The sequence below is a fragment of the Brassica napus genome, chromosome C4, assembly GCF_020379485.1.
Source record: "Brassica napus cultivar Da-Ae chromosome C4, Da-Ae, whole genome shotgun sequence".
NCBI lineage: Eukaryota > Viridiplantae > Streptophyta > Magnoliopsida > Brassicales > Brassicaceae > Brassica > Brassica napus.
Window position 1 is genome coordinate 19,303,506 of NC_063447.1, and position 20,830 is coordinate 19,324,335.

The 20,830-nt window shown below is 39.5% G+C and overlaps 2 protein-coding genes across 3 annotated transcripts; both read left to right on the forward strand.

The window, feature by feature from the left end:
• The first annotated feature begins 6,323 nt into the window (after positions 1-6,323).
• Positions 6,324-8,669, forward strand: LOC106427611 (4-diphosphocytidyl-2-C-methyl-D-erythritol kinase, chloroplastic). The gene is made up of 11 exons (XM_013868328.3): positions 6,324-6,566; positions 6,657-6,752; positions 6,830-6,898; positions 6,974-7,078; positions 7,150-7,206; positions 7,287-7,487; positions 7,576-7,668; positions 7,745-7,844; positions 7,927-8,026; positions 8,191-8,276; positions 8,360-8,669. Exons 1-11 carry the CDS (start codon positions 6,414-6,416, stop codon positions 8,467-8,469), a joined length of 1,170 nt encoding a protein of 389 aa, XP_013723782.1. The 5' UTR covers positions 6,324-6,413; the 3' UTR covers positions 8,470-8,669.
• A 788-nt stretch (positions 8,670-9,457) lies between these two features.
• On the forward strand, positions 9,458-20,743 carry LOC106427595 (dnaJ homolog subfamily C GRV2-like). 2 transcript variants are annotated; one of them, XM_048754545.1, is made up of 22 exons: positions 9,458-10,305; positions 10,458-10,691; positions 10,807-10,894; positions 11,007-11,215; positions 11,477-11,578; positions 11,652-11,714; positions 11,848-14,034; positions 14,184-14,546; positions 14,712-14,852; positions 15,056-15,448; positions 15,561-16,052; positions 16,536-16,759; positions 16,861-17,205; positions 17,345-17,639; positions 17,930-18,376; positions 18,466-18,811; positions 18,899-19,242; positions 19,342-19,809; positions 19,904-20,028; positions 20,115-20,238; positions 20,318-20,386; positions 20,466-20,743. In XM_048754545.1, the coding sequence occupies exons 1-22, from the start codon at positions 9,880-9,882 to the stop codon at positions 20,616-20,618; spliced, it is 7,638 nt and encodes a 2,545-aa protein (XP_048610502.1). In that variant the 5' UTR covers positions 9,458-9,879; the 3' UTR covers positions 20,619-20,743. The 2 variants fall into 2 exon arrangements, with proteins under 2 accessions (XP_048610502.1, XP_048610503.1); XM_048754546.1 differs by lacking the exons at positions 9,458-10,305; positions 10,458-10,691; positions 10,807-10,894 and having other exon boundaries at positions 11,467-11,578.
• The last annotated feature ends 87 nt before the right edge of the window (positions 20,744-20,830 follow it).

Below are 20,830 nucleotides of genomic sequence, written 5' to 3' on the forward strand. Positions count from 1 at the left end.
ATTGCTCTCAACATGGTTATAATCAATTAAGAACTCAAAGCAACATGAAAATGAAAAAGAAATCGAAACGAGTTGTGATAAAAAAAAAACGAAAATTGAAAAAAATTCTCTATCCCTAAATCATCTCAAATCATGTTTCCAAACTCGTTGATCACAGACAATTGTGTATCTTTTCCATGTTTATGTTTAACATATGTTTCATGCATATTTGATCAAGGAATCAACACGGAAATAAGAAATTCACAAAACCAAAAAATTGCTCAAGAACACGATTTCAGAGATGTGGTAGAGAATTCGGGAGTATACCTGTCTTAGGGTGAGTGTAGACGAGTGTAGGAATCAGGTAGAGCTCGAAAAAATCAAGTGGAATAGAGCCCAAAAGTTCAATCGGATGATTTCTATAAAATCGAAGGGGAATTGGGCGAATTATAGAGAGCGAGATCGGAACGGGATAGAGAATAGGGAATCTATAAAGGAGAGGGGGATGAGAGGTTCTAAGGGTTTTAGATCCAAAAAGGTTGGGTTTGATTATAATTTGTTTTCCGAACACGCATCGATCGATGCGTTTTTTTTTCTATAACGCATCGATCGATCGATATCAGCCTCCTCCATCCTTTGTAATCGATCGATAATAGTTTTTGTTCTATCTAACGCATCGATCGATTCTTGCAATTTTAAAAAAACACATACAAGATTTTCAAGAGGAAATTCCAGGAAAACGAAAGGAGGAGGAAACAATTAAGATTGTCGATCGATCGATCTGTGGATACTCTCGATTGATCGATCACATGGGGATACTTCACGATCGTCCAACCCGGGCCATCCTAGGAAGCAGCGAGCGATCGAATGGGTTTTTATTTTAAAAAAACATACAAGATTTTTCCGGAAAAGAAATTCCGAGGGTAATTCCGAGGTGGAGGAACAATTCAGATTGTCGACTAGAAATCGATAAGGATATCTCATCGATCGGATTACGAGAAACATCTTCTAACTGGGCCCAGATTGCGCTCCATCCTAGTAATCGATCGATGCGTGTATTAGTCGATGAATGGGTGTCTGTACTGATCTATAAAACGCATCGATCGATGCATTTTTAAAAAAACATACAAGATTTTCCAGATTAAATGAGAAAGGAAATTCGCGGAGGAAGGGAACAATTCAGATTGTCGATAGATCGATGGGATACTCTCATCGATCGATTCACAATCTCGAACATACTTAGGGCCCGGGCCATCTTAGTAGAACATCGATCGATGTCGATTGTTTTTGTTCAAAAACGCATCGATCGATGCGTTTTTTTTTTTTAAAATTACGTTTTGAAACTCCAAACACTAGTTCGTCAGGAATTTCCTCGGAATAGCCGAGGAAATTTCGAAGGGAAAAGAAGAGGTAAATTTGAATACCAAAGAGGTTTTCCTCGGAGGTTTACCTCGGAATAATCCGAGGAAAATTCCGAAGGACGGGAAGGAAATAGGGGAAGGATTTTAAGGATTTGTAAACCGAAAAAACAACGTTTTGCGCGTTTGAATAAGAAATAATCACCACCTATATAACATCCTGTATTAAGTGTTTTTGTAATTTACGTTCATTATGAAGTCCAAAAATTTTGTGTTTACCGTATAATTAACACTTTTCAGGAGATTGTATGAGACGAAATCTCGCAACGATAAGAGAAACACTTATACCTTTTAATGAACGGTAAAGGCGAAAAGGGATACTTTCAATATAGTTTTGAAATTTGTTATTTCAAAATGGTTTATGCTCATGGTATACAAAGAATCCTCAATGGTATGCATTACAATTGTATAAGAAATGAAATACGGCAAAAAAAATTGATGTTTTGAAACCCCAAACACTAGTTCCTCGTATTTCCTCGGAATATTCCGAGGAAATTCCGACGGATATTTTACTATCTGTCGGAATTTCCTCGGAATATTTTCATTTTACCGGGCAAATATTTCGCGAAAATTGAAATTAGAATTCCGACGGAATTCCGACGGATAATGTCCGTCGGACCCTAGGTTTTATAACCACGAGCCCCTTCTTCTCCCCATTTTCTCTTCTTCCTCTGCGCGACTCCTCTCTTTCTCTCCGGCGATTTCCCCTGAAATCCGATGATATCTCCGGCGATCTCCCTCTTCTCTTACACAAATCATGTAAGGACCCTATCCCACTCTCTTAGGTTCTATTTGTTAGGTTTTGTGTAGTTTTGATAGATTTTTGTTAGGGTGATTGGTTAGGATTGTGATTTGGTTGTATAATAGGTTTAGAATTGTGATTTGGTTGAATAATTTGTTTTGTTGAATTGATTTAGAATTTTTTTATAATTTTTTTATTTTTTGTATTTATAAAATCGATTTTTGTATATAAAATCGATTTTTGTATTTTACAAAATGATTTTTCTATATAAATTTGATTTTTTGGATTTTACAAAAAAAAAATTCTATATAAATTCGATTTTTTGGATTTTACAAAACATTTTAAATATCTATAAAACTTTTTTGTGATTAAATACTATTATTGGGATTTAAAAATATTTTTCATATATATTATTTAAAAATATTTTTTTGTAATTATTAAACAATTTTTATTTATTAAAACTATTTTTTGTTTATTAGAACTATTTTTATATATTTATTAAAAAATTTAATATATATAAATCTTTTTCTGTGATTAAATTATTTGGGATTTTTTTTAATAAAAAAAATTAATTTATATATTTCTGTATTTATTAAATATATTTTTTTAATTTACAGGTCTCATGATGATCAGACCCGGCCTCGACAGCGTCGTGGTCGTGGTGGTACGGGGAGCCAGTCTCGGGATTCCAGCCATTTTCAGGATTCCCCTTCGCCCCACAGCTCCAACCATACATCTCCCTCTGCTGCACCCGCTCATGCTCCTCTCGCTCCCGCTGCTACATCCGCTCCTGTTCCTCCGGGTCCTCCGGGAGTGATGAGGGTTGCGGAGTTGGTTCAACAGCCCGGTCGTGACCATCTTCCGTATCTCACTCCGTATCCACATGGACGGGGTCAAACATGGTAATTAAACATTTTTTTTTCTTTAAATTTGGATTCATTATTAACCGTTTGTTCTTTTAATAAGGTTCAACCGATCCGGGAACGGGATCAGCGCATGGATCAACCGTATGATGTACTCGGCCCTCGACAGTGGACATCCGACTTTCACTCACTTCCCAACCGACAAGCAGGTTCTGTGGTTTCATCAGTTTGCGGTAAGTATTCTAATTTTTTACTTATATTTTTAATCTTTAATATAAATTTTCTACTAATTGTTTTTTTTTGCAGCAAGAGTTCAACTGGAATTCCGATGAGACGCTCTTTATCTATCACCACTTCGTCCATAAAGTAATGGACAACTATGGGAAGCAGATCCACGAGTGGAAGAAGAAGTGGGAAATCAATAAGGTTCGATTTAATTTATTAAACAATTTTTTAATTTATTAAACTATTTTTAATTTATTAAACTTTTTCTTTTTTTTTTAATTAAAAGGTCCCAAAGTCGATGAACGACACGGTCTGGAAGGAGTTGTGTGCGCATTGGGATAAGGAGGAGACGAAAGAAACTTCTTCCACCAACTCCACCAACCGCAGGAGCGACCGTAAAGGGAAGGGCATCTACAAGCATAACTTGGGTGCTCAATCTATTGCCACTCTCGGAGATCGCATGGTAAGTTCAACCGCTTTTTCTTCAATTATTTGAGTTTCAGAATTTAAATTTATTGTGCATTTCTTCTAATTTCTAATGTTTCTTTAATTTTATGTTTTTTTCAAGGCGGAAGAAAATGATGGCGAGCCGGTCGATGATCTCGCCCTAATGAGGAGGGCGTATACCAACAAGAAGACCGGCCAGATTGATGACGGTCTTGTGAGGGACGTGGTCGACCTGGTCCAAACTCAGGTGGTAGACGAAGTGTCTCAGCTTCAAACCGAGGATGACGCTTCGACGGCTTCGACCAACTTGTCCCGGTTTCGAATCAACGAAATCGTTGAATCCGTAAGTTCTTTTTTTTTTTAAAGTTCAATTCATTTATTTCTTGGTTTAAATTTCTAAATTTGGCTTTTTTCTATTCAGTCGGTTCCAAAGAAGAAGGGACGTTTGTTCGGTTTGGGTCGTCGCACCCGGTCGGTTCCTCCTTCTTCTGCACCACCGCCCTTTGTTGATCCAGAAGTACTTACGGCTCAGTTGAAGGACAAAGATGATCGAATATCTTTGTTGGAGACCCAGATGGCGGCTCAACAGGCGGGCTATGAGGCACAGAGGAGGCTGAACCAGCAAATGATGGAGATGATGCAGAGGATGTACCCGAACGAGGTGTTCCCGGACGTGCCAGACCCGTAGTTTTTTTTTTCCCCAATCTCGGAATGTTTTATTTTTATTTGTGAAACTTTAAATATTAATTAATATGATTTCAATTTTACTTTTAATTTCATATTTTCGAATTTAAATTTCAGAAATTTTATTTTTTCAAAAAAATTAATATTTTTTACATTCCGAGGAAATTAATTATATTTTTCACTAGATCGATCGATGCGTTTTTGAACAAAAACGCATCGATCGATCCGTTTTTTTTTTAAAATATAGCGAGGGACATTTCCCTCGGAATATACCGAGGGAACAGTTCCTCAGAATAAACCGAGGAAAAAGTCCGTCGGTATACTCCTATCGATCGATGTATATATGTCCAAACACGCATCGATCGATGAACTTCCGAGGAATTATCCCGACGAAGTTCTACCTCGGTATATTCCGAGGACTTTTCCGACAAACAAGGGATCCTCAGAATTTCCTCGGAAATTTATTTCCTCGGAATTCCGTCGGAAAATTCCGAGGGATTTCAGAGGAAAAAAGAAATTCCGAGGAATTATTTCCGACGACGTGTTTCGTCGGAATAACGATATTCCGACGAAATTCCGACGATTTTTTCCCTCAGAATCCTTGATGTTTTCTTGTAGTGCAAGGTGTTTCTATAATGGCAATTTTAAAAGCAATTACTTGATTATAAAGTTAGCTCACTGCATTTATAAAATCTTAGTCTGAAAAATAAACATGTTTTAGCACATCATACACATTCTGTTGGATTTAATAAAGCTAATAACAGTCATAAGAAATGACTGACAAATTTAATTAAAATAAACTAGAATCTAAATATTAACAAAATCGATAGCTGCCACACTGTATTGTCAATTATCCTCCTCCACAATATGACAGAAACAAAACAACTTGGAGTCCTCTGGGAAGTAGACCATTTCACAATATTATTATGTGCTGAGGTGAAAGAATGTGGGCAAAGAAAACCATATTTATATATATACATAAATAATCTACAGTCATGTTTTTTTTAGATTTCAAAACTAAACTTAGCAAATAAATGCAATACAATATGGTACCCACTGTTATTTTAATACATAGACTACTTGTAAACAAAGTGTTACTACGAAATTAAGTTTTTGGAGCGTTTTTAAAACTAAATAAGCTCGAAAGAATATTTACATATTTTTTTTTACACTTTCACTTAAAAATCATTTAGATTGGGAGATTTTTTCAGACGACTCAAATTATATGTTTGTTTCAAATAATACATATATATTCTCTGTCTGCTTTCAAAGTATTATTCAGATTTACATTTATAAAAAAATAACAATATGTGATGTACACCGTTCTAATCCAAATTGTCAATAATATAAGCTAAGCTTCAAAGCTTTCACACTTATCCAATTACAACTATCTCTTGTGGACAAATGGCAACGACATCAAAAGAAATGAAATACATGAAATGAAATTGTCAGATCATACATTCAAATGTTAATTGACAATAAAAATTGTGATCTTCTAACAAATATTAAACTTTGTGTTATAATTAACCGACACTCCCCGCAAAAAATGTGAAGAGCTGTTTTTCACAATTTAAAGTTAAAACATATAATATTTATTAATACAATTTAAAATTAATTTTTATTTCCAAAAAAATAAAATATTTTTTTTGATCAATAAATAAAATATATTTTAATATAAAATAGTTTAATTGTAGATTCACCCGCTCTACGGACGGGCCAACCACTAGTTATATTTATTTTTAACCTTTGCAAAAGTGCAGCTTTCGCCATAATCGACTGAAGTTTATAGATGAGTTGCACGTGTGTGTGTTTTGTCTTCTATTTTTTTTATCAACTACGTGTGTGTGTTTTGTCTTTTGATCTTAAACGTAATATTGATTTCAAATTGGGCCTTAATTTGTTTGGGCCATGTACCAACCATTTTACTCGTAATGGGCTTTAACAATGAGAAAGTGAAAACTATATCATAATAATGAAAAACGAAAAAAAAAAAAAGAAAACTAGCATAGTGGATTGGATCAAAGGAAGATAAAAACAGGTCGGGAGACAGAGACAATGGCAACGGCTTCTCCTCCATTGACCTCATCTCTCAACTTCACTTCCACTTCTTTCAGAACCAGAACCAGTCTCCCTACTTGTTCATTTTCTCCAAAGCTTCTTCGTCCCCTTCCGAGTTTTTCAGCGAAAGCTTCCAGAAAGCAAGTCGAGGTAACGATTTTTGTTGATTGGCATCTGAATTTGAGGTGATGCTTAGCTGGTCGGGTGCTCATTTATTATATTTGTTTGAGGTGATGCTAGATAGTATTTGATCCTGACGAGAGGCTTAATAAGATTGGGGATGATGTTGACAAAGAAGCTCCCTTGTCAAGGCTTAAGCTCTTCTCACCTTGCAAGGTTCTAAACACAGTTCTTATAGAGTTCTTCTATACATCTCTTGTACTGTATCCTTACCAATCAAATACTCTTTTCAGATCAATGTTTTCTTGAGGATAACGGGGAAACGAGAAGACGGGTTTCATGATTTAGCCTCTCTGTTTCATGTAAGCTCTTCCTCCTCACCTCACACGAGTTTTAATCTTTTCCATAATTTCTCATTTTTCCGCATTTTGATTTAGGTGATTAGCTTAGGGGACACAATTAAATTCTCATTGTCTCCATCAAAGTCCAAAGACCGTCTTTCTACCAACGTCTCTGGAGTCCCTGTCGATGCCAGAAACCTGGTGAGATGTCTTTAATGCTTCACCCAGATTGAACAACTGTTTCTAACGGCTGTGTTGTTTTTTTTCGGCAGATTATAAAAGCACTTAACCTTTACAGGAAGAAAACTGGTAGTAACAAGTTCTTCTGGGTAAGACAATATAACATCATATTTAATAACACTTGTAAAAAAAAACTTATTATGTCTCTCTTCTTTTTTTGTATGGAAAGATTCATCTAGATAAGCAGGTGCCTACTGGAGCTGGACTCGGTGGTGGAAGCAGTAATGCTGCAACTGCACTCTGGGCGGCGAATGAGCTCAATGGAGGTCTTGTCTCTGAGAAGGAGCTCCAAGATTGGTCTAGTGAAATAGGATCAGACGTTCCCTTCTTCTTCTCGCATGGAGCTGCCTACTGTACCGGGAGAGGTGAGGTATGCCTTTGCTGCTCTCCCTTTTGCGGCATCATTCTTGTTTTCATTATGCTATCTTATTTTATTTTTGCTGAATTATAATCCTAAGATTGTCCAAGACCTTCCTTCTCCTTTTCCTTTTGATCTTCCGATGGTGCTCATAAAGCCCCGAGAAGCATGCTCCACTGCTGAAGTTTACAAAGTAAGAACCTCATGATTAAGTGTTGACTTGTAGAAGCTTCTCTTCATGGGGCTTTGGCTTTTATTTTCTTTCTCAGCGTCTCCGTCTGGATCAGACAAGCAACGTTGATCCCTTAACATTACTGGAGAATGTCACCAACAACGGGGTATCTCAAAGCATTTGCGTAAACGATTTGGGTAAAGAGCTTTTAAATTTCAAGATTCAGTTTAGTACATGTACAAGGATTTTACATTTTCTGCACTTTCTTCACATTTCCAGAACTACCAGCATTTCAAGTTCTTCCATCTCTCAAACGCTTGAAGCAACGTGTAATAGCTTCTGGGCGCGGGGAATATGATGCTGTCTTTATGTCTGGGAGGTATACCTTTTTCTACAACTATATCTGTATATAGAGCCTCATTCATTGAAAATCTTCATAAAATGTCATCTAGTAGTTGAGTATACATACAGAGTACTGTTTGCTAGAATAATGAGAACCTTGGTGCTAAAGTTTTGACTTTGTCTTGCTAATATGCATAACAGTGGAAGCACCATAGTTGGTATTGGTTCGCCAGATCCTCCGCAATTTATATATGACGATGAAGAATACAAGAAGGTCTTCTTATCTGGTATGCTCTTTACAAGTAGTGGTTTCTCTTCTTCTGTATTTTGTAACATGTGAAGAACTAAATTCCAAGTAAACTCATTGCAGAAGCAAACTTTATGACTCGAGAGGCTAATGAGTGGTACAAAGAACCTGCGTCCGCAACTGCTACTACTTCTTCCTCTGAGTCTCGCCTAGAAATTCCCAATGAGATGTAACAAGTTTATGTCCAAATGATTTTTATTTTTTTTTGGATTTCGTTCTCTCAAATTTTTATTACTGGTCTCATATTCTTAAAAGTCTGAGCTTGTCAAGCGTATCATCATTTTCAAGAGAAAACAAGAATGTTGTAGTATCATTTGTATATTAAAAGATTACTAAAATTGCACAAATGCAACAATAAAAAAAAGGTTATGCATGGTGAAAAAACTCATTATGAATGTTTGTCTAGTTAGATTGTGAATGATAATTTTTTTTAAAAGAGAGACAGTTGATAGGATTCATATACGTTACAGTATATCTTCTATTGTAAAGTTTTTAGGCGGAGCTGGCATCGGCCGAAAACTCTTAGCCGCCGGCTCATCCCGATGGTACCCGTAGCGAGTGGAGTATATCTTCTATTGTAAAATTACATTTGTTGATAGATATAATTCAAGGAACCACTATAAGCATTTATGTACCTGACGAATAACATTTTTTCATTGAATGGTCGTAATTTATTTTCCATTGATTTCTTGTGTTTTGATACAGTTTCAGTTTTTTGTCCACTTTTTTTTTTTATTAAAATAATATTTTTTACCCGGAGATACAAAGTATGTATATATCTATCTGTTAACATTCATTTTGTTTTCCGAAACGTTCAAGATCGGAAAGGCTTCCGGTACTTAGCTGTTGATTCCACTTAAACGCTTATCTTTATCTCTGTCAGAATTGCACACAATTATATGGCGAACTGGCAGATTAAATGTTGAGATAAAAATTGGTCTTAACGAAATGAACAAAATCACACGAAAATCGTATCATAAAAAAGAAGGAGCTGGAAATGTAGAGATTAAATAAAAGTAAGGTTGTGAAAGAAAGAGGAAAAATCATTTTTGTATCGAAGTAAAAAGAAAAAATAAATGGCAGAGATCTAGATGGCACCGGAGATAGGGAATGTGACAGACATGACCACCTCAACAAAAGTCGTCAAAGTGTTAAAAACATGAGACAATAATAATAATAATAATTCGCGACTCTTTCTTCTTTCTTCTTTCTTCTTTCTTCTTTCTCCATCGTCCCTCTTCTCTCAGATCGCAAAATTTCGCCGATCCGTGACCCCAATCTTCCAGAAGATCGGAGGCAGTTAGCCTCTTCGCGATTTTATCGTTATTTCGTGTATGAGAAATTAGGGTTTAAGCTTGTCCGTTTTGATCACATCTCCAGCCAGCCAGCCAGCCCCGGTGGCTTTTCTCCAAACCAAGTAAAAAGAGCTGGGGGCGAATCAGTCCCGATCCCGCCATTATCCTGGCGTCGCCGATCACACCAGGCTAGGATTCTGGGATTTCCTCCGTCCTCTTCTAGGCAACCCCCCTCGCACCCACACCTTACAGTTCATCGATTCCGTCGGATCCGATCGCAGCAGCGCCATGGACTCCTCCGTCTCGAGAGGAAACGTCGCCGCCGCGGAAGAGCCAGAGTATCTCGCTAGGTACTTTGTGGTGAAGCACTCTTGGCGCGGCCGTTACAAGAGGATCCTTTGCATCTCCAACGCGGGAATCGTCACGCTTGACCCCAACACCCTCGCGATTACTAATTCTTATGAGACTGGGAGCAATTTCGACGGGGCTTTGCCCTTGATTGGAAGGGACGACAACGCGGATACTGTTGGCGGTGAGTTTACTATCAGTGTTAGGACCGATGGGAAAGGCAAGTTTAAGGCTATGAAGTTCTCGTCTCGGTACAGAGCGAGCATTTTGACCGAGTTGTATCGGCTTCGTTGGAGCCTGATTAGACCCGTGGCTGAGTTTCAGGTGCTTCACCTTAGGAGACGTAACGCTGAATGGGTTCCATATGTAAGCACACTCCCTGAATGGTTTCGGACTAGGCCTTTAGCTGTTCAACATAGTTTAAAGTTGCAACTCTTTGTAAAAAAATTGCCTTCTTTTTTTTTACTATTCCAATCATTGAGCTTTTGTTATTAACCGAAATTACTTTTGATCTGCAGAAATTGAAGGTCACCTATGTTGGTTTGGAGCTCATCGACTCAAAGTCTGGTGATTCACGCTGGATTTTGGATTTCAGAGACATGGGTTCCCCAGCCATTATTCTTCTCTCTGATGCATACCGGACAAAATCTACCGACTCTGCTGGGTTTGTCCTGTGTCCCATGTATGGGAGAAAGTCAAAAGCTTTCAGAGCTGCCCCCGGGACAACAAATTCCTCCATTGTCGCAAGTTTGGTACTAATGTGATCCTTGGACATTGTTAAATCTTGTGAATGCTTTCGAATTGCTTTAATATTTAGTTAGGCGATGCAACATAGAAAATTGATGTTTGTAAATTTCATCTTTGCAGGCTAAAACCGCCAAGTCAATGGCTGGGGTGTTCTTGTCAGTCGATGGTTCTTTATCCCTGACAGCATCCGATTATATGACACGCAGGGGTACTTACAACCTCTCTTGCTTATGTGTCTTGTATAGTTCATCTGTCTTTTCTTAATCTTGTTTTTTAGTTTCTTTTGATCGCCACAGCTTATTCTAAACTTTACGATGCAGCTAAAGAGGCAGTTGGAGCTGAAGAAACTCCTAATGGGTGGTGGTCTGTTACTAGATTGCGATCTGCTGCTCATGGAACTTTAAACATGCCTGGACTAAGCTTGGCAATTGGTCCTAAAGGAGGACTTGGTGAACATGGTGATGCTGTACCCCTTCAGCTAATTCTTACCAAGGCCTCTCTTGTGGAGAGACGAATAGATAACTATGAAGTAAGTTGGCAACGCATTTTTGACATAATTTTTTATATATGACTAGTTTCTACTGCTTTGCTTTCATTGTTTTATTAGATATTCTTTTCTGTTATCTCAAAACCTTTCCATGATATGGCCGTGCCTTTAACTGAACATAAGTCAAGTAAGTTGCAACTTTTTAGGTGACTTGGTAATACTGAAAATGTCTAGGAAGAAGTTTACTTGTTCAGTTTGGTTTTGTCCTGTCAAATTCCGAGAATACTGCTTAGATTTGTGCAGGTTGTTGTCTTTCGTCCTCTATCTTCAGTAAGTTCACTTGTCCGGTTCGCAGAGGAGCCCCAAATGTTTGCTATCGAGTTCGGTGATGGATGTCCAGTACATGTGAGTTTGTTCTAATTCTATGCAACATATTTATTTCCTGATTATAAGCTAACCTCTGTGCCACATATTTTAGGTCTACTCGAGCATATCCCGAGACAACCTACTTGCAGCAATTCTTGATGTTCTGCAAACAGAAGTACGTAGAGTTATCATTTTTAGAAATAGATATGTTTGACATAAACAATTATTTTTTTCATATATGTATATGTACTTTGCTTTTGTTGCACCGGTAGAGCAGTATATTAATAAACGAGGGAAATATGATGCAGGGACAAGCCCCAATACCAGTATTACCAAGGCTTACCATGCCAGGTCATCGGATTGATCCTCCTTGTGGAAGAGTTAGTTTGATCTCTGGACCACAAAATCTTGTTGCTGATATGGAAACTAGCTCTCTACATCTGAAACATTTAGCTGCTGCTGCGAAAGATGCTGTTGCCGAAGGTGGATCGGTTCCTGGTTGTAGGGCTAGACTATGGCGTAGAATAAGGGAGTTCAATGCTTGTATCCCGTATACAGGTGTGCCGGCCAATATGGAAGTCCCTGAGGTGACTTTGATGGCATTGATTACAATGCTCCCATCAACTCCAAATCTCCCTATTGACGCCCCCCCTTTGCCAGCTCCTTCACCGAAAGCAGCAGCAACTGTCATTGGCTTTGTTGCATGTTTGCGTAGGTTGTTGTCCTCCAGGACTGCAGCATCCCATATTATGTCTTTTCCTGCTGCTGTTAATAGGATAATGGGTTTACTTAGGAACGGTTCTGAAGGCGTGGCTGCTGAAGCTGCCGGGCTTGTTGCATCCCTTATAGGTGGTGGGTCAGCAGATCTAAGTAGTGCACCAGATTCCCGAGGAGAAAAACATGCGACTATCATGCATACCAAGTCGGTTTTGTTTGCTCAACAGGGTTATGTAACGATCCTGGTTAATCGATTGAGGCCCACATCAGTCTCACCTTTGTTTTCGATGGCGATTGTTGAAGTCTTTGAGGCTATGGTTTGTGATCCACATGGAGAGACTACCCAATACACTGTTTTTGTAGAAATGCTACGCCAAATAGCTGCCCTACGACGCCGTTTATTTTCACTCTTTGCGCATCCTGCTGAAAGTGTTAGGGAAATCATTGCTGTTATAATGCGTACAATAGCCGAAGAAGATGCAATTGCTGCAGAGTCAATGCGTGATGCTGCTTTGCGCGATGGTGCTTTGTTGAGACATTTATTGAATGCATTTTCCCTTCCTGCCAATGAACGCCGTGATGTAAGTAGGCAGCTTGTTGCACTCTGGGCAGATTCTTACCAACCAGCTTTGGATCTACTGTCTCGAGTACTGCCACCCGGGCTTGTTGCATATCTGCATACACGTCCTGATGATGTTCTCGACGATACAAATCAAGAAGGATCATCAACGAATAGGCGGCATAAAAGATTACTTCAGCAGAGAAGAGGTCGCATAGCAAGAGGAACGGGTGCTGAAGATTTTCCTCTTCCCCTTGGTAACAGTGTTGAGACTGGTGATGCACCAAAGTCCGAGAACTTTCAAAGGCCTGCTGTAGAAACTTCCTCCGAAACTTTGAATCCGCAGGCCTCTGCTTTTCCAGGTGCTGACAGTACTACAGCAGGGGTTTCACAAAATGGGTATCCAGCATTTACTTCAAATTCGACAAATGCAAATGGGAATGAGCAGCATGATACAAGTTCATCCAATCTGGTTGGTTCTGAACCAAACTTGCATGGTATCCAGAATCCAGTTCTTCCAGCACCTGCTCAAGTTATTGTAGAAAGTACACCTGTAGGTTCGGGAAAGCTACTTCTAAATTGGCGTGAGCTTTGGCGAGCCTTTGGCCTTGACCATAATCGTGCAGACCTCATCTGGAATGAGCGTACAAGGCAAGAATTAAGGGAAGCTTTGAAGGCTGAGGTTCGCAACCTAGACGTTGAGAAAGAGCGCACCGAAGATATTTCCCCAGGATATGTGGCTGTGGAGTCCACAACTGGCCAGGGGACTATCCCACGTATATCTTGGAACTATTCCGAGTTCTCTGTTAGTTATCCTAGCTTGTCTAAAGAAGTTTGTGTTGGTCAATATTATCTCCGCTTATTGCTTGAGAGTGGGAGCGCTGGCAAGGCACACGATTTCCCTCTCCGTGATCCAGTTGCTTTTTTCAGGGCACTCTATCATCGCTTTCAGTGTGATGCTGATATGGGGCTAACTGTTGGTGGCGCTGTTCCAGATGAATTGGGTCCATCAGGCGATTGGTGTGACCTGAGTCGGCTTGATGGTTTTGGTGGAGGGGGAGGAGCGTCTGTTAGGGAACTTTGTGCAAGAGCGATGTCCATTGTCTATGAGCAACATTACAGGCTAATAGGTCCTTTTGAAGGCACTGCACATATTACAGGACTTATAGATAGGACAGATGATAGAGCATTGAGGCATCGCCTGATTCTTCTCTTGAAGGTATCATAGATTATAAAAGATAGCCTTTCCCAGTTTTTAAAGTTAATTTTTAGGTCGTCATATACAATATTGTCTTCATATAGTTAGACCACTTAGAGTATCGATCTCTTTTCAAGATTTGTTGCTTACTTTTTTTCTCGTACATGCAGGCTTTAGTGAAGGTCTTGTTAAACGTCGAAGGTTGTGTTGTTGTTGGTGGTTGTGTCCTAGCCGTAGATCTGCTGACGGTGGTTCATGAAAACTCGGAAAGGACTCCTATTCCATTACAGTCAAATTTAATTGCTGCTACTGCATTTATGGAACCACCTAAGGAATGGATGTACGTTGACAAAGGTGGTGCAGAAGTTGGACCTGTTGAGAAAGACGTCATCAGAAGCTTATGGTCTAAAAAAGAGATTGACTGGACAACAAAGTGTCGGGCTTTTGGAATGTCAGACTGGAAGAAATTGCGTGATATCCGTGAACTTAGGTGGGCAGTAGCTGTCCGAGTTCCAGTCCTCACACCCACACAGGTGAAACTATGGATTACTTTATGTGTGTGGCTTGCTTTTTACCATTGATTTTATCATCTTAAACTTTTCAAAAAAAATATACTTTTCATGTCCATTCCGTTGTTGTCTGTTCTCATTCTGACATGTTTATGCAAGACTCAATCTAATTGGTGAAAGACTACTCAGGTAGGGGAGGCTGCATTGTCCATATTGCATAGCATGGTTTCGGCTCATTCAGATTTGGATGACGCAGGAGAGATTGTAACTCCAACACCAAGAGTAAAACGTATCTTGTCTAGCACACGTTGTCTTCCTCACATAGCTCAGGTAATGCCTTCTTTCTCTGCTCTTGTTTTCCCCTATTTCGTAGCATCTGAGAGAGAAGTTGCAACATAAGTCCGTATTTGAATCTTGCACAGTTAGCTTTCCTCCACTCTAAAACTGAGAGTTGAGACTGCATTACTTTTAATTATCAACTAAAATCATTATAATTCGTTGTTAATCTGATGGTTTTCCAAATTTTGGAAAAGGCTATTCTTTCTGGGGAACCAGCTATTGTGGAGGCCAGCGCTGCTCTTTTGAAAGATGTTGTTACCAGAAACCCTAAAGCGATGATACGCCTATACAACACCGGTGCCTTTTACTTTGCCCTTGCTTACCCTGGATCCAACCTATATTCAATCGCACAACTCTTCTCGGTCACCCATGTGCATCAAGCATTTCATGGTGGGGAAGAAGCTACTGTTTCCTCCTCACTGCCCCTTGCTAAGAGAAGCGTATTGGGTGGTCTTCTCCCCGAGTCCTTATTATATGTGTTAGAGCGTAGTGGACCGGCTGCGTTTGCAGCTGCCATGGTATCTGATTCCGATACTCCTGAGATTATATGGACACATAAAATGAGAGCAGAACATCTTATATGTCAGGTATTTTATATATATCTTGCTGCGGGCTGTAGGTCATTTTCTTTTGATTATTATTTGTAAACTAATATATTTTTTTATCTTTGAGTTTTGATTTATCGTTTTCTCTCCTCAGGTTTTGCAGCATCTTGGTGACTATCCCCAGAAACTGTCACAGCACTGCCACTTTCTGTATGATTATGCTCCCATGCCACCTGTTACATACCCAGAACTTAGAGATGAGATGTGGTGTCATCGTTATTATCTCAGAAATTTATGCAATGATATTCGATTTCCAAATTGGCCAATTGTTGAACATGTTGAGTTTTTACAATCATTACTCGTGATGTGGCGCGAAGAGTTGACAAGGAAACCCATGGATCTTTCTGAAGAAGAAGCTTGCAAAATTCTGGAAATATCCCTGAATGATGTTTCAAGTGATGACCTAAACGGGAGGGGTCAAGTTGAGTTAAATGAGGCATCTAATATATCCAAACAGATCCAAAACCTTGATGAAGATAAACTGAAGCGCCAGTATAGGAAACTTGCGATGAAGTATCATCCTGATAAGAATCCAGAAGGAAGAGAAAAGTTTCTGGCCGTTCAAAAAGCTTATGAATGCCTACAGGTACGTCAACCAAATTTTGATCATTGTCTGTATTTGAGATTTCTTTCAATTATGTGCTAGCTTAGCATCATAGTCTGCTATTATAGTTCTCTTTTAGAGCATTGGCGCATCTGCTTATATGTTGGAAAGTGCTAACATCTTGGATACTAGCAAATAATTCATGTTCAAGTTAATTGATAAATGCTAGACGTAGTAATTGCCTTGCGTCTTTCTTTAGTAGAGAAAATGGTGGTCAACTTTTTTTCATTTTTGGTGTTTGTACGACAAACTTGTCTATTAATCGGGAGTATGTGCATAACATTCTTATCTAATTTGCAATTTATGAGCATGCTCAACTTTTAGCTTAAAAAGACCAGTGTTTCTTCAATCTATGAAACTCTTGTTTTACTCAACTCCATACTATAATCTAGTGTTATATTTGATTTTTCTGGAACTAGTTTTTAGATTTTATTATACTAAATTCTTCCATTCTTCTACTTATAGGCAACAATGCAAGGACTGCAAGGTCCTCAACCTTGGAGGTTGCTGCTTTTACTGAAAGCGCAGTGCATCTTATATCGGCGTTACGGACATGTGTTGCAGCCTTTCAAATATGCTGGCTACCCAATGTTACTTGATGCAGTTACAGTGGACAAGGAGGATAACAACTTTCTGTCTGACGATAGAGCCCCTCTCCTTGTTGCAGCATCTGAGCTTGTTTCATTAACGTATTTCTCTTGCTAAAATTTTGCAGTTTTAATTTTGTTCATTTTCATGCCTTCAAAGTTATCGTTTTACCTACTTCATTTTCTTGTATTTACCATGTCAGCTGTGCTGCATCTTCATTGAATGGTGAAGAACTAGTGAGAGATGGTGGTGTGCAGCTTCTTTCGACTCTTCTTACCCGCTGCATGTGTGTGGTTCAGCCAACAACTTCACAACACGAACCAGCTGCAATCATTGTCACAAATATAATGCGTACATTCGCTGTAATAAGTCGGTTTGAGGGTGCAAGGGCTAGAATTCTAGAGTTATCCAGTCTGATTGAAGACATTGTGCACTGCACGGAATTAGAACTTGTGCCTGCAGCCGTTAATGCTGCTCTTCAGTCTATTGCCAATGTTTCCGTCTTCCCCGAGCTTCAGCAGGGTCTGCTAAGGGCCGGTGCCTTATGGTGAGTTGTTTTCTTTCTCTTTGTTGTCGTCAATATGTTCTTGTTCAGTTATATTTGACACGAACTTTTTTTAGTCTTTATTACACTCAATTGTACCTTTGCTTGTGTATAACAAATGGCTGTGCGTCTGTTCGATCAGGTACATTCTCCCATTATTACTACAGTATGACTCAACTGCAGAGGAATCAAATTCCGTCGAGTCTCACGGGGTTGGAGTTAGCATTCAAATCGCCAAGAATGAGCATGCCGTACAAGCATCACAAGCCCTATCAAGGCTTAGTGGACTGTGTGCAGATGAGGGTTTGACACCTTACAATGCAACTGCGGCTGATGTTCTCAGAGCATTGCTGACTCCAAAGCTTGCTAGTTTATTGAAAGATGAAATTGCCAAAGATTTGTTGACCAAACTTAACACAAATTTGGAGACACCAGAGGTAAATGTTTATCGTTTTCTGAATTTTTAGTCTGACCAGCTTAAAAATATTGAAATGAGTGGTTCATAAGCATTTTCAAATTTCCATGTACATTTGGTCTATACTTAGTTTAAGATTTGTCACTCTCATATTTAAATATATGTTTGATGTCACCATATTGCTGAACTTTCTATTGTTAAGATTCTCTCTATATGCACATATGAAAACTTGCTGAACACTTCACTGAGTTTTAAAAGGATGTTGAGGTTTTGGCTGGATAGACTGTGACTGTATCAAATTTTGTTTCACAGATAATCTGGAACTCTGCAACTCGATCAGAGCTTTTAGATTTTGTGGATCAGCAACGTGCCTGCCAGAGCCCTGATGGTTCATATGATCTGAAAACTGCACAATCTTTTGCATATGAGGCACTGGCGAAAGAGGTCTATATTGGCAGTGTTTACTTGAAGGTGTATAATGATCAACCCGACTCAGAAATCAGTGAACCAGAAGTATTCTGCAATGCTCTAATCGACTTTATATCATCGTTAGTGCATACTGAGTTGCCCTCGGTTTCTGAGGACCAAAACTTGATTGAGGACAGCAGCTCATCTATTGAAACTCCGGAACTTGAAAGTACTGTCGCAGAACCCTCACTGGTTGAAGGACATTCCGATCATCAAACGTCAGCTGAGGGAATGAAAATGGAAGGGAAATCTCTGATTGATAACCTCCAATTAGCTTTGACTGCTCTTCAGGTACTCATATGCAACATGTGAATGCATAGCTAGAAAGAAGTCAGCATGTCTGACCTTTTATTTGGTTTTTTTTGTTTGTGTTTGTGTAGAACTTGCTTACAAAGTATCCAGATCTGGCTTCAGTGTTTTCGTCTAAGGAGAGATTATTACCGCTCTTTGAATGTTTTTCAGTACCCATTGCATCAGAAACTGATATTCCGAAACTGTGTCTGAATGTTCTATCTCGTCTTACGGCTTATGCTCCTTGCTTGGAGACAATGGTATCTGATGGATCTAGTCTTCTTCTCCTCTTGCAAATGCTTCATTCTGCACCTTCTTTTCGCGAGGGTGCTCTCCATGTTCTTTATGCTCTGGCAAGCACACCGGAACTTGCTTGGGCTGCTGCAAAACATGGTGGTGTAGTATACATTCTGGAACTTTTATTGCCTTTGCAAAGTAATGATTCTTAACTCTTTTTTCTTTTTCCCAATTGCTTCCTAATTGCATGCAATGGCATCCATGACACAAATTGATCTTGTGCAGAAGAAATTCCCATTCAGCAAAGAGCTGCAGCGGCTTCTTTGTTAGGGAAGCTTGTCGCACAACCGATGCATGGGCCTAGAGTTGCTATCGCGCTAGTTAGATTCCTTCCAGACGGTCTTGTATCCATTATCCGTGATGGACCGGGAGAGGCTGTTGTACATGCTCTTGAGCGGACCACAGAGACTCCAGAACTTGTGTGGACACCAGCAATGGCTGCATCCTTATCTGCACAGATTGCGACCATGGCATCTGACCTTTATCTTGAACAACAGAAGGGTTGTGTAATTGAATGGGATGTACCCGAGCAATCACCTGGTCAACCAGGAATGAGAGACGAACCACAGGTTATCTCTTATTTATTTAAACTGATACATGAATCATTGCAGTAGTGAAATAGTTCTTTTGTGTGGAAGCATAATTCGTAACGCAAGTTATCTTTGTAGGTTAGTGGAATCTATGTCAGGCTTTTCTTAAAAGATCCCAAATTTCCTTTGAGAAATCCAAAAGGATTCTTGGAAGGACTGCTGGAACAGTATTTGTCAGCGATGGCGGCAACACATTACGAACAACATCCTGTTGACCCTGAGCTCCCTCTCCTTCTCTCTGCTGCATTGGTTTCTTTGTTGCGTGTGCATCCTGGACTTGCTGATCACGTAGGAACTCTAGGGTATGTCCCCAAACTTGTCGCTGCTGTGGCGCATGAGGGCAGGCGGGAAACGATGTCTAGAGGAGAAGTGAAGGATGAAGAAATTGGCTCTGATGGAGCGCAAGAGACGGGCGAGCCCTCAGCACTACCTGGGCAAACTCCTCAAGAACGTGTGCGACTTAGCTGCTTACGTGTTCTACATCAACTAGCCGCTAGTACCACCTGTGCGGAAGCAATGGCTGCAACTAGTGCGGGAAATGCCCAGGTTCACTACTATATTCACTCTCTTACTAAGCACATGATATTAGTGGTTAAAACGTTGTGACATTGTAATGACTCTCAAGTCGATTGAACACCAGGTGGTTCCACTTCTGATGAAAGCAATAGGATGGCTTGGTGGGAGCATTTTAGCACTTGAGACACTTAAGCGTGTTGTTGTTGCTGGAAATCGAGCAAGAGATGCACTTGTTGCGCAGGGTCTAAAGTGAGTCATACTTTTAATTTATAAGTTGGTCTTTGGTGGTCATGAAACCTAGGTTAATACAACACTAAAACGTGAGAAATTGGTAGGGTTGGTCTTATTGAGGTGCTTCTTGGGCTGCTTGACTGGAGGACGGGGGGAAGGTATGGGCTCAGCTCTCACATGAAATTGAATGAATCGGAAGCATCTATCGGGCGGGTGCTTGCTGTTGAGGTTGGTATCAATTTGTTGATAAAGGTTAGTTCTCTTTTAAATTTGTTATTGATGAAATAGTTTTATTATCTTCGTATAGGTGCTGCATGGTTTTGCAACAGAAGGGGCCCATTGCTCAAAAGTGCGTGAGATACTTGACGCTTCGGAAGTAAGTACTGTTGTGAACATCAACGTCTTGTTCAGATTTGTTCTGTAAATATTAATGCAAGTTGTTGAATTGATGACAGGTGTGGAGTGCATATAAAGACCAAAAGCACGATCTCTTCCTCCCATCGAACACGCAGTCAGCGGCGGGAGTGGCTGGGTTTATCGAGAGCTCATCCAACAACAGTCTCACTTACGCGCTTACTGCTCCACCTTCTTCTTCTTCGTCACCTTGACCATCTGTGTATCCTTCCTTTTTGTAAAGTCACATCAGTTTCCTTTTCTTGCTTCTTTCTACTGAGAAGATATTGTCGTTTGTAAATGTTTGATGAGAAAGTAAAAAAAAATAATGTGGTTTTTATTTGGTTGCTACCAAAGATTCATAATGTTGATTAGTTTTGGGTTTTTTCGATGATCAGGGAGATCAATAAGAAAGATGTTGGAAAAT

Coding starts and splice junctions, on each gene's coding strand:
- LOC106427611 (XM_013868328.3), top strand. CDS start 6,414: ATGGCAACGGCTTCTCCTCCATTGACCTCATCTCTCAACTTCACTTCC. Junction 6,567..6,656: donor CTTCCAGAAAGCAAGTCGAG/GTAACGATTTTT, acceptor AGGTGATGCTAG/ATAGTATTTGATCCTGACGA. Junction 6,753..6,829: donor AGCTCTTCTCACCTTGCAAG/GTTCTAAACACA, acceptor TACTCTTTTCAG/ATCAATGTTTTCTTGAGGAT.
- LOC106427595 (XM_048754545.1), top strand. CDS start 9,880: ATGGACTCCTCCGTCTCGAGAGGAAACGTCGCCGCCGCGGAAGAGCCA. Junction 10,306..10,457: donor ACGCTGAATGGGTTCCATAT/GTAAGCACACTC, acceptor TTTGATCTGCAG/AAATTGAAGGTCACCTATGT. Junction 16,053..16,535: donor AAGCTTATGAATGCCTACAG/GTACGTCAACCA, acceptor TTCTACTTATAG/GCAACAATGCAAGGACTGCA.